The sequence below is a fragment of the Xenopus laevis genome, chromosome 5S, assembly GCF_017654675.1.
Source record: "Xenopus laevis strain J_2021 chromosome 5S, Xenopus_laevis_v10.1, whole genome shotgun sequence".
Lineage (NCBI taxonomy): Eukaryota > Metazoa > Chordata > Amphibia > Anura > Pipidae > Xenopus > Xenopus laevis.
In genome coordinates this window covers 37435722-37449035 of record NC_054380.1, presented here as the reverse complement: position 1 = coordinate 37449035, position 13314 = coordinate 37435722, and the positions used below count along the sequence as shown (strand labels likewise).

At 36.6% G+C, this 13314-nt stretch overlaps 1 protein-coding gene across 6 annotated transcripts in view; it reads right to left on the bottom strand.

The window, feature by feature from the left end:
* The window catches only part of birc6.S (baculoviral IAP repeat containing 6 S homeolog), a 166355-nt gene that overhangs the window by 116785 nt on the left and 36256 nt on the right, over positions 1–13314 (bottom strand). For 4 of the 6 annotated variants that reach the window (XM_018265204.2, XM_018265206.2, XM_018265207.2 and 1 more), the window contains exons 15-24: positions 10678–10809; positions 9404–9582; positions 9194–9324; positions 7223–7384; positions 6495–6626; positions 6084–6181; positions 5812–5959; positions 4041–4174; positions 1929–2075; positions 1619–1806 (exon numbers count right to left, since the gene is read on the bottom strand). In XM_018265204.2, coding sequence (XP_018120693.1) covers positions 1619–1806; positions 1929–2075; positions 4041–4174; positions 5812–5959; positions 6084–6181; positions 6495–6626; positions 7223–7384; positions 9194–9324; positions 9404–9582; positions 10678–10809 — 1451 coding nt within the window. The remainder of the gene's footprint in view (positions 1–1618; positions 1807–1928; positions 2076–4040; positions 4175–5811; positions 5960–6083; positions 6182–6494; positions 6627–7222; positions 7385–9193; positions 9325–9403; positions 9583–10677; positions 10810–13314) is intronic. The other 2 variants (XM_018265208.2, XM_018265210.2) reach the window with 1 other exon arrangement.

Below are 13314 nucleotides of genomic sequence, written 5' to 3'. Positions count from 1 at the left end.
AAACGGTAGAGGATTCTGGTTCTTGCCTGTGCGGTATTTGGCACAAACCAGACATTTAACAAAAGCAGTGAAAAAAAAAAAAGGTTGTCACTTTGACCCTCAGAAATGACTAAATAGATAGAATAAATCTAGTGGGCTCGTAATTAGGGTAGGGGACTATGCCCAGCTGAACACTAACCTGTGGAAGGTAGAGCAGGGAAGGAGGATCAGCAGTCCTGGGTGTGCCCTGCTGGTGCTGAAAACCAGGCAGGATAACCCACTGTATGTCTGGAGCTGTAGACAGGACGCTCTGTGCAGACAGAGAAGGTCTGTCTATTGCAGTAGGTATGGAGCGGTTAAAAAAAAAAATAACACAGAGCTTGTCTCCCAGAAGTCTGGACAAACTTTGCGCAGGACTGCGCACTGCCCCCGCTCCACTACCAACCCGGAAAACAGGTCAAAGAATAAATGACCCGTGCTGCAGGTGGCAAAGTGAGGGAGAATGAGACAGACAGTAAGTGCAAAAATGAGCACCCTCCTATGACCTGCCCGTGAACTCCCTGTGCTGTGAGGGAGAGAGCTGCAAAATAAAGATCTCCAAACCAGGGGCCCTTAGTATAAAAAGGGGAATCTTTGATGTACTCTGGTCTCAGTCCTCCGGCCAGCTTTCCTTTCTTCCTGTAGCTGAAAAAAGGGTATCAGGCTGAATGGTCTGTGCTCAAGGCACTCCAAGACCCCGGGGAATGGCCCCTCATAGGGGGTGTCAGAATGGACCTCTACACAGTGTAGAGAGCCTGAACATCCCCAGGTGTCAGTCTAGCTCAGTGATCCCCAACGAGTAGCTCGAGTAACATGTTGCTCCCCAACCCCTTGGATGTTGCTCCCAGTGGCCTCAAAGCAGGTGATTATTTTTGATTTTTTGGTTTGGAGGCAAGTTTTGGTGCATAAAAACCAGGTGTACTGCCTAACAGAGCCTCCTGTAGACTGCCAGTCCTCATAGGGGCTACCAACAGCCAATCACAACCCTTATTTGGCACCACCCAGGAACATTTTTCATGCTTGTGTTGCTCCACAACTATTTTTACATCTGAATGTTGCTCATGGATGAAAAAGGTTGGGGATCCCTGGTCTAGCTGAACAATTTGAATAAAATAATAAAAGAATCTCTTGCAGAGAAAAAATAAGTCCTATTTTCCTAAGGACACAACTCAAACTGAGTGAAGCTCTGCCTGCTAGGGGTATAGCCAGTGGAGGAGGAGCCAGTTTTTTTTATTAGTTGTGTCCTGCCTCTTGGATGTACCAGCTATGCCCCACTGTCCCTGTGTCCCCCAAGCAAACTAGAAGAAAAGGACATAATGTAAAAAAATTAATTATTTGATTAAATGGAGTACTGTATATAGTCTACCCGTATGGAGATTGTCTACCCATAATTAGAAGCTTTCTGTACAGATATCTAGATAATAAATCCTATAACCTCAGAGGTCATTGTGGAGTTCAAGGACCATACAAAAGCACTAGGTCAAAGTCATATTTTAAAACAGGGGTACATTATTTTAGCACCTGAGCAATTTTTGCCAAAAGGGACCTGTGCTGTCAGCATGGAGGGGTTCAAAGTGAACTTGAGGAAAAGTCCTCCCACCTGTTGCTGAAGCTTCAGAAGCTGCTGCTGTTTCTCTTGAAGTACCTGGAGCTGCTGTTCGGCTGAGGCCATGGCATGGGAAAGCGACTGCAAGGCAACTTGGGCCGCTGAGCTAAGGGCTGTTGAGGCTTCTCCAACTGTTCCAGCAGAGAGACCACCCACAGCTGGTGTCACACCAAACGTGCTTACTGCCATGGAGCAGAAAAAAAAAAAAACAGGCATCAGCAAACTGAACGAAAAATTCCATCAATATAAATTTTGTGCATAAATTGCACCTTTAAATATTATAATTTTTATATAGTATATATACCAGTGAATGTGCTTGCATCATCCCTCTCTATTCTGGTGCCATCACTGGTGGAGACACATGTAAAGTGCAAAGGTTCTACTTCCAGCAACCCTGTAAGTGAGGTGAAACTCCCCTCAGCTGCGGCACAGCTGTTCACTTTTCCACTGCCTGTGACAAGCAAATACTGGTTACTATCAAATATGTGAGCAAGTAAATAGTTTACATTCAGGTGATGAAGACATTTTTAGGAAATAAAGGTATATGGAGATATATATACATAAAATTAAAGTAAAAAAACGCAGCTCAATCCCTTTTTATTGGGTCCACGTGGGTACGGCTTGATATACAAATTAAAATAAATTTACCCCAGCACTCCAACATATAGCCCCCTGGGAAACCTATTTTTGCACAACTGAACTGTAACTAACACAAAGAGAGACACTTTTAGTTACAAAGTTTGTACAAAGCATGCATAAGCTGACGCGCCCTGTCAAGGCAGTGTCCATGCGTCAGTCCTATTCTAAGTGAAAAAAGTATTATCTTTGGTGGTAAAAAGATCATACCTGCTTTTCTCTTTGTCTAGCATGATCTCTTCCAAAGACACCATCATGGTAGACAAAGAGAAAAGCAAAGATAATACTTTTTTCACTTAGGATAGGACTGACGCATAGACACTGCCTTGACAGGGCACGTCAGCTTATGCATGCTTTGTACAAACTTTGTAACTAAAAGTGTCTCTTTCTGTGTTAGTTACAGTTCAGTTGTGCAAAAATAGGTTTCCCAGGGGGCTATATGTTGGAGTGCTGGGGTAAATTTATTTTAATATATATATGAAAGAAGTCTTTACTTAATATAAAAATTATAATTTTATTCAACCACTTAAATTAAACTGTAGCTGCAGTTTCTCTCTGGCTTATTTTGAAGTAAGCAGCATCTTTCTTGCTGGCTCCTGGAATCTCAGTAAGCCAAGACTTACTTTATATGCACATATTCAAGCTTAGCACGTTTTTTCTGATTGTAGCTATGGCAAAATTCGGTAACAATGTTTTCATCCTTTATTATTGAAATACATAAACTTGGTATGCTTTGACTATATACCAAAAGTACATCGTCCATAAAGGGCTCAAGTCTTCAAAGCATGTAAAAGACCAATACAATACGCTACAGAATGTGTCACCAAATTTGGGAAAAATGCACACTTGTGAGGAACTGAAGTCTCCTTGTTGTAACTACAGCATTGTGATTATATCAGTAAGTATACACTGTGGAAGTTCTGTGGCAGAGCTGGATCTAACCAGTGCCAATCAGGGTTTTCCTCACAGAAAAAATTCATTGAAAATCTTTTACTTTAAGAGATACTGACACCAGAAAATAACCCTTTTTTTAGATCCATCATAACATTATCTTTGAATGCTATGTATAATTCTGCCATAAAAGTATTTGCCTGAAGCTTTTACATTACCTTTCTAACCCCCCCGTGTTCCTCTATGAGGGGGCTGCCATATTTGTGCAGCAGTAGTCCGTTAGTATTAAAAACTCTGACAGACTGAGATGGGACAGTCAGGTTGGGCAAACAGTCAGGTTTATGAACTTTAAGTAATGATTACTTACAAAAGCAGAACTATCAGCAAAAAATTATCAATGTGACAGATATGTAGCTTTTAATGTAGATTAATATTTTGAAAATAAAATTTTTAGTGTCAGTAACACTTGAAGGTCTGACTGAATTTAAAAAACTCCTTCAACAAGGAAAGTTCAACAACTGCTCAAGGTTGCCCATAGACCTTATTGGTAACACTTATTGGCAACGCTTTTGTTGAACAAATGCAGGCAAAATATGTGAACAAAAACGACTAAATATCACAAAGTCTTTTTTCATCAAGATGTAAACGTATTTTGCCTTGAGCTTTGATAAATTGGCTGTTTAGTGTGATTAGAGCAAATTCAATTTAAAAGCATAAATTTAACTGATCTCTGCTACAAGCAGTGGTATTCAAAAAGCCATGTCATAGCCCATTAATTTTGAGGGAAATGACTTGCATGTCTACATCCCTAAGGAATTATGCACCAAGTAGTTGGTTGAACATAGAAGAATATATTTAAAAAAAATCATTCTGCTAAAGTCTTACTTACCTAAAAGAACATCCGATAGATCAATCTCATCAGACTGAATACTAGCACTGCTATTGTATATATTTTTAGATGACGAACCACTCACTTCCAAATCAAAGAGAACAGGATCAAAAGGCGAACTATACAGTCCATACCTGCAAGAGAAGAAAAAAAATGGTGAGTGGGTAAATAAAAAAAATGTTGCATTAAAATTATTATTGTAATTACATTTCAGTTACCTTTAAATTTTAAGCTTATTGGCTCCAACTGAACCACTAGATTCGTTTTTAGAAACTCTGTGCCTTACTGAAAATATCATTCACTGTTGCGCATTGCTTTCTCATCCCCTGGTGCTCACCATTTTACCCAAGATGCTGTCACTTACAGTATAGACTAAGCTCACATGTGCAATTTTTTTCCCACTGTTTCTTAAGCCTCTCATTCTTTTCTGACATGCACAGGAAAAAAAAGTTGTCAGTAATGGCTGAAGACTACTGCATGAGCACTGACCCCGAGCCATCACTTAGAGCAGGAGTCCCCAACCTTTTTTACCCGTGAGCCACATTCAAATGCAAAAAATACTTGGGGAGCAACAGAAACATGAAGAAAGTCCCCGGGGTTGCAAAATAAAGGCTGTGATTGGCTATTAGGTAGCTCATATGTGGACTGGCAGCCTACGGGAGGCTCTGTTTGGCAGTACACCTGTTTTTTATAGAACCAAAACTTGCCTACAAGTCTGGAATGGAAAAATAAGCACCTAGCACCCACTTTGAGGCTACTGGGAGCAACATCCAAGGGGTTGGGGAGCAACATGTTGCTTATGAGCCACTGGTTGGGGTTTACTGATTTAGAGGAAAAAAAAGAAAGCACGTGTACGGTTATGAGTAGTTGATTCTATTCTAGTAGTAGTGTTTGGAAAATTGCAGCACAACTTCTGAGATCTGTGGCAATATATAACTTATTATATTATGGCTAACAGATAATTTAGCTCATCTCTTGATTAGAAAGGCATTACTTAGTTCCAGTGAAAATGCTATACTTAAAGGGATACTGTCATGGGAAAAAACATTTTTTTCAAAATGAATCAGTTAATAGTGCTGGTCCAGCAGAATTCTGCACTGAAATCCATTTCTCAAAAGAGCAAACAGATTTTATTATATTCAATTTTGAAATCTGGCATGGGGCTAGACATTTTGTCAATTTCCCAGCTGCCCCTGGTCATGTGACTTGTGCCTGCACTTTAGGAGAGAAATGCTTTCTGGCAGGCTGCTGTTTTTCCTTCTCAATGTAACTGAATGTGTCTCAGTGGGACATGGGTTTTTACTATTGAGTGTTGTTCTTATATCTACCAGGCAGCTGTTATCTTGTGTTAGGGAGCCGTTATCTGGTTACCTTCCCATTGTTCTTTTGTTTGGCTGCTGGGGGGGAAAAGGGAGGGGGGTGATATCACTCCAACTTGCAGTACAGCAGTAAAGAGAGATTGAAGTTTATCAGAGCACAAGTCACATGACTTGGGGCAGCTGGGAAATTGACAATATGTCTAGCCCTATGTCAGATTTCAAAATTGAATATAAAAAAATCTGTTTGCTCTTCTGAGAAATGGATTTCACTGCAGAATTCTGCTGGAGCAGCACTATTAACTGATTCATTTTGAAAAAAAAATTTTTCCCCATGACAATATCCCTTTAAAGTAAACTGTCTTTTAGACTAAGATTTAGAAGATTTTGACATAAATGACCATCAGTTGTTAAATATATTTCTGAATTCATGACTCTGAGGGAGACATGTTTACCTTGTTTGAAGTAGTGCCTCCATTGGTGTGAGCCTGTCTTGCAGTTGTCTGGATGCAGCAGTGAGTAGAGATGCACATGCTGTACTACAGCCAGCCAAATCTTCATCCTTCACGTAATTTAATAAAACAAAATACCAGTAGACTGAGCCTGAAATTAAAAGACACCAAGGAACATAATGTTACATAAAAATATGTTTCATTTGTTACTCAAAGAACATGTATATAAAGCAAACAGGCCAAAAGCAAACAACCAAATATAGAGAAACCCCTACCTCCAGTTGCTGCGGAAGGCAGGTAGGTTATATTCTCCAGCAGTGCCTTTAGTAGGACACAGCCAAAGCCTTGTTGACTAGGCTCACACTTTCCATTGCTTGAGATAAACAAAAAATAAAGCGTAATGGTTAGATCATGTATTGTTCTATTTTAATCTTTTATTAAAATACAATTTTCAGATACCCAGCCCCTTTTAAAAATCCTTGAGGCACAATTATTTTGGTTACCTGGAAAAAAATATATCTGACTCAGGTGACTAAGGTCTTCATAGCTTTTAAAATGATTTCCTGCACTGAATTTTCAATTTATCTGGGTCCTGAAAATTTTAACTGTATTTTTGTCATGATAGATAATAAAAGTACACTAATATTGCTACTCAGATTAGTCAGTTGTAAAAATAAATCACAAACCTTATACAAAGAGCCAAGAACCGGGCACATTTATGGGCTATACTTCTTCCAGCTTCAAAAAAACATGCATGAACAATTTCAGTCAGACAATTTCTTGTTTTAGAAAGCAAGCTTTCCTTTCCTTCGCGCAAGCTGGAAAAAAGTAGATGACTTTTAGATATATATTGTGTGTTGAACATTATTTCTTAAATGCTTTTAAAGGACAACTAAACTGTAACATGGCTAGGAACGCCGTATTTTACATACTTGCTGCACAAGCTTAAAGGTCCGACAGTAATCATCCAGGCTTTTAACTTTGCTACAGGAGCTCATAATCTTGGATTGTTAGGATTGTCAATGAAGCGCACACACTCAGTGTGCACTTAGCAGCTGTTGATAAGCTAAATTTAGGGGTATTCGCAAATCATTAAGTAGAAAATGAGGTTCGCCTGTCAGGTAAACTGAAGCTACAGGGCAGATTATTAAATATGGTGCTAATTTTACTTGTTGACATGGAATGAAAACCTGAATTAAATACTAATCAGACTTTTATATTCTATATATGCAGTAGAAGTCCCAAAGTGCAGGTAGCTGAGAGCAGCACAGAACATGTGTTGTAAAATAAGCAGAAACAGAAGTTTGGGAGCTACGGGGGGCATTTTTAGAGGCCTCTATCCCAAAACATAATATGCAGCAGTAGTCACTACAAGTTACTACAAGTTACTGTTATTTATTCGTAGCCCTCTAACCTGCCAGGGCCATTTGAATGTACTGCAGCCAACCAACAAAGGATATCTAGCACCAGGCTCTGGGCATGCTCAGTTGCAAGGCCATCCTCTATCTTTTTACAAAGAGTGTTGAGGAGCTTCTCATGAAAGTCTGAAAACTGCAGCATGGCACATCGCTGAACTCTATGGAGAAAAAAAAGTAAAACACTGTTAGTGAAGATTTACTTTTATTTATATTAGTTTGTGTGAAAACAAATCAAGATTTATATGTAGGACAAGCACTCAGGAAAATCCAAGACAAAGTATGAAAAACATATTTAAAATCACATTTAACAATAATATAAAGGCACTAACATTATTTATCACAATTATGATTTCTTAGTGACACGTTCCTAGATAGAAATGTGTCAACATTACTAGGAATGTTCTTTTTGTAGAAAATAACATGTTAAATGGTGACTATGGGCTGGTTCAGACAGCATAGACTGTTCATTAGCCGTTCAAAAATGTTTACTGATTTTCCTCTGCACACGTGCCTTTCCCACTAAGCAATGGACAAATAAAGATACGTATACTGTATCTATATCTATGTATACATATATATCTACATATATTTATGTATGTGTGTGTGTATATATATATATATATATATATATATATATATATATATATATATATATATATATATATATATATTGTTGCACTCTAGGGACGTATGCAGTAAAAAGCTTTACTGAATCAACGTTTCGACCCTCAATGGGGTATTTATCAAGATAAATATATATAGATGATAGATAGATAATATTTTTATTTTATACAATTGTTTAATTGTTTTTACATGGTCTCTAGATAACATGCTGAATAAAAATCCAGCTTACCATGCATACAACTTTGTACATTTTTCTATTTCTCCCAAATAAGAATAATACTTTAGAAAAATCAGGGAAATGTCTTATGCATAATATATAGGTAGGGCCACAAAAATATTGTAACATGAGGGAAAACTTAAAATCACGGAATTGAGGTTTCAATGATAATTTAGTACAGGTATTAGATCTGTTCTCCAGAAACCCGTTATCCAGAAAGCTCCACATTACATGAAGGTCATCTCCTGTAGAGTCCATTTTATGTGAGTCCAACTAAGATATAATTAATCCGTATTGGAGACAAAACAATCCTATTGGGTTAAATTAATGTTTAAATGCTTTTACAGTAGACTGAAGGTATGGAGATCAAAATTATGGAAAAAGCCTTATCCAGAATACCGCAGGTTCCAAGCATTTAGGATAACAGATCCCATTCCTGTAACATTAAGGGGCAGATTTATCAAAGTGAGAGATTAGAACTCATCACAGAAAAACTCACTCACTTTATATTTATTTCACCATTTGATAAATAAGATTATAAAAATCCCATAGGAATGAATCATTTTGATCTCCATACCTTCAGTCTAAAATCTGCCCCTACAAGTAACAATCATTTCTTTCTTTTATGACGACGACAACAAATTCCAATGTTTTTGTCACAGAAAGTAAAAAGGAAAGGTAAAAAGCAGATGCAAGAATTATAAAAATACAGGTATGGAACTTTTATCTAGAATGCACTGGACTTGTGCTTTCACAGATAAGAGATCTTTCCATAATTTGAAACTCCATACCTTAAGTATAGAAATTAATTTAAATAAAAAAAGCTTTACTTAAACCCAATAGGATTTCTTTGACTCCAACAAGGATCAATTCTATTTTAGCTGTGATCAAACATAAGGTACTGTTTTATTATTACAGAAAAAAAAAAGAAATCACTATTTAAAAGTTGAATTTTTTGACCAAACTGCAGTCTATAGGACATGGTCTTCAGGTAATTCGGATCTTTATTGATAACAAACCAAACTTCTCCCATTTATCCACTTCAAGAAGAGTTTATACAACAAATGACACTGTTGAACATTACTGAATAGGCAGTAAAATACTGAAAATAATATGTTTTACAAACCTTTCCTTTGGAATACATGTTTTTTTAAAGCGACGTATTGTGACAGAGACTTCCTGAAGCAAGTCACAACCTCTAAGATTATTAGCCTTCCTTATGGAATTGTTGGTGCCTATTTTTGCAGAGGATTTATCCTTAAATAAACAACATAAATATAAGACCAGGTGAAAATTTCCAAATGTTATAATCTACATCTTGTCCCTTCTATCATACCTTGCCTGGAACAACATTAGCAAGCAGTGTTGCTAATGAATGTCCTTTTACACTCTGTGGTTTAAGGGCAGGAACCCTTACAACAGGCCTTGTGGCTCCATTGGATGAATCCTCAGTGCCCCTGTCATTTACAGCTTTGACGTGAATTAAAAAGGAACGATATTTTCCACCAGCCATGCCTTAAACAAAAATTGAAGTGGAAAAATAAATGGATTACATTGACAGTTTACCACTTTGTCTAAAATTACAAAATACATTTTAATTAGTTGTGCAATTTGTTTTTTTTTTGTCCAGTTAAGTAACAAACTTAATGTCTGCAATTATAGAAAAGAAAATAATCTGATAGCATTACAATCTAATTGTGACCTTACCTAGCCACATAACTGCAAAAAAAGTACCCTAATCAATTCAGTTAAAGAGGTACTGCCTTTGGTTTTAAACAGTGCAGCAACAGCCCCAGAACCAATTATCCTGGGGATGCTACTAGTAGTAACATCCACAAATCTAGTAATGAAACAAGATTTCTACTATCAGTATTTGCTTACAAAGAAAATAAATTATTTTTAGAAAAAGATTTCTGCTTTGCTTCAATATGTATCTGCTATCCCATGGCTTCCCTAAACAAATGCTACCGATGTCAAAAAGTGTCATAAAAGTGTGTTGTGCTGCAACTCCAGGCCTTTCTCCAAAAACAGGACCGGAAGATCTGAGACCCGAAAGTCCCAGTGATGGAGGAGAATGGGACTGGAACAACCCTATCATCATAAATTGCCCTTGCCCTTTTGTACCTGTGCCAATGGATACGACTTCTAATTTGCGTGTCCAAGCATCAAAATTTTATATAGGATTCAGGTGTAGCCAATTAGTTTGGTTCAAAACATACTAGAGCTGCAATAAAACATTTAATTTTAGTTCTTATATCCCAGTCCACTACATGTTATTGATTTTGTAAAAGACATTTTGGACATTCATAGCTTGAAATTAATAGAAACCCATGCATTTAAACACATTTTAAAAAGACTGCAAAGTACATTCCCTTTTAGGGATTTTGCTGGATTCAGTTAGTTGTGAGAAATTTCTTAGAATATTTTAAGAAAAATATCTAACAAACTTATTTTAGCATTGTGGCAAACTACCAAAGTTTGAAAGTTTTCTTTTAAAATGAGCAAGTTTGCATGCATGACCCGAGGTTTAGCATATAAAAGCACATTTTATAAAATATTACTCAGAAAAACAAATGTTAAAAGTATTTGTTTCTTTTAGCATACAGTTACCTTTTACAAGCTTTGGACTGGTTAAAGTCAACATTCCAGCATGTCCGGAAAGGTCAAGACCACTCGCTAGCCAAACTGGACCACATAAAATATCCTCTTTATGGTCTTCTAGAAATGGACATAACCTAGGTGCTAAAAGTGAAAAACGAATTTAATGTTGCAACCTGCATTAGGCACCATCCTGCTAAATTTCTAGTGTAGTTCTCTGTAGCTCTTTTATACACCATCAGGGGACGCAGCATGCAGAATTCCATTCCGACAAGTGTTGTGTCAAAGTATTCCATATAGTTTACCCCCTTTTTCAATATGAGTTCCAAGAAAAGGTCTTGAATTAAATGTAATCGTTGCATGTTTCCTTATTCACAAGAAAATCTATGTTTTTATTTCTATGTTGTTATTTATTGAGCTCTCCCAGCATAAAGGAGTTCCACTTATGTGTGTGCCGGCAATCTATCTAATTTGCAAGAACCAAACATGGAGTAGCTCAATTTCTTAGTTTGCCCTAGCAATAAAATAGATAGCTTTTTGTATTTAAAATAATTGGCAATAAGTATGTTCAGCAAAAGGCATTCATTAAATTCAAGGAACAGAACAGGCATACTGTATAAATGCACAAATGTTTATATAAACATAAATCTGTACAACAGTTATCCAAGCTTTTACCATCTGCTTCTTGTTATGTTTGGGTCAGAGAAACTTCTGGTCTAACAGGGGGCAACAATTAATTTCGACTTAATTTCGACTATAATGCTGCAATATGTTGCACAACTGGCAGTGATATATTAGTGGCTGAGCTTAATGTCTTAACTTTAGGTTGATGTGATGATTCCACCAAACATTTAAAATAAGAATGAATGAACATAAAAGAAACTTCAAACCAGAGGTAAAAAAGTAAGGTGCCGATGTATACCAAAGAAAAGTGAAAGAAAAAGGTAAAAAATAAACACTATTGGCAAAAATTTTTTCAAAGCAAATCATAATATTTCACAGCTAAGATGGCAGATCCTTGAAGTAGTCTATAGGGATGCAGATAAAGTCAATACAAGGGTTTTATTACGTCATGAGGCATATTGGATCTGGCAAACGAAAACGCTCTTTTATAAAGGACTCAATGAGAATTTTAGTTTCACATGGTTTCTTTAAATGTTCTATGTAAAATATATTTTCATTCTGTTCATTTCCCTTTTCCTTTCACAGATAAGCAATACCGGGGGAATTATATAAAGAGTAGAGGTAAAATTAACAGTTCAACTGGCAGTGAGTAAATACGTATATCAGTTACATTGATTGTTCCGTGGATGTAGTTATAGTAATTGATGTGGACCATTTATTAATGCAGACGGATTTTTTGCAGCTGCATTTGGACTTTCTACTGCCACAATTAGACTTTTAATTGCCACAATGAGACTTTCTATTGCCACAATTGCAAAAAGTAGCCTTAAAGAGCATTTGGTTTTTAGATGGGGTCAGTGACTCCCATGTGAAAGTGGGAAAGGGTCAGAAGTAATTCAAAAAGTATAAAAAAAAGAAAAAATGAAGACATACTAAAAGTTAATTTAAAAGTGAACCAACCCTTTAAACGGTTATCCAAAATCGTTGCAATTCTTCTGACAACTCTTGCCCAAAAATTATTCAAATCCATTTATGACCCTCCAATTTTACATAAAAAGTGTTTAAGTCACTGTCCTGGCCATAGTTGCATTCTGTCATGGATGGATGGCAGTTTGTGAGCAATTACAAATACTGCATCCTAGAACTGTACTGTAATTCTATTACTACCATTAATATGGGACCCAACTACTGTATTTACTGTATATTGCTAAAATGACAATAAAATCCACTTGACTTGAACTAATCCAAACTAATACACATTACATTTAGCACAAGTATTTTGCAACATGGATTAGGGAAGTGGATATAAATCAGCATAAAATTTGTTTAGTGGACATCACAGTATTTGAGATTAGAACTATGACATCTCTCTCACTAAGTTTTTACAACTTTATGAGACAACCTGAACTAGGGGTTTACTATCCTAAAAGAGGTGGTTTAAATAGCAACCTTGAAAGTGAAAATTATTAGCAATGTATTTTGAATTGAAATGCCAGACAATTTCATTCCTTAGCTTTAGATGAAAAAAGAATTCAGATAATGTACTGAAATATTGATGCATGTATATTTAACACACTTAAATTGTTCCCTAAACCTTCATAATCTTGTAAAATACTCCCTGTCCTAGCAAGGTGTGGAGATGTGAAAAAGAAATGATGAAAGGTCCTTTTTACAGAATGGGAGAACATATTCAATATTCACTATTATATTGATCAAGAGAGTAGTAGATTGGGTTTACTAAAGTATGGATATACTGCTTAACTGCTCAGTTAAGCCAATCACCCCCCTTACACAATTCTACTAATTTTCCACTCTAGGTAGAATTAGAAAACATATTTACTGAACTACAGCACACTCCCTTCTGTGGACTCCAAAAGGAACCTGTTCACAATCAGTATGCTCAGGTCTAAATGATTCTTACAACTATAGGATACCATATCAAATGGATAAGGTTTTGACTCATCAAGCAACAGCAGTACCTCTACACCATTCAGGGGGAAAATAACAATTCCGAAGCTAGAAAAC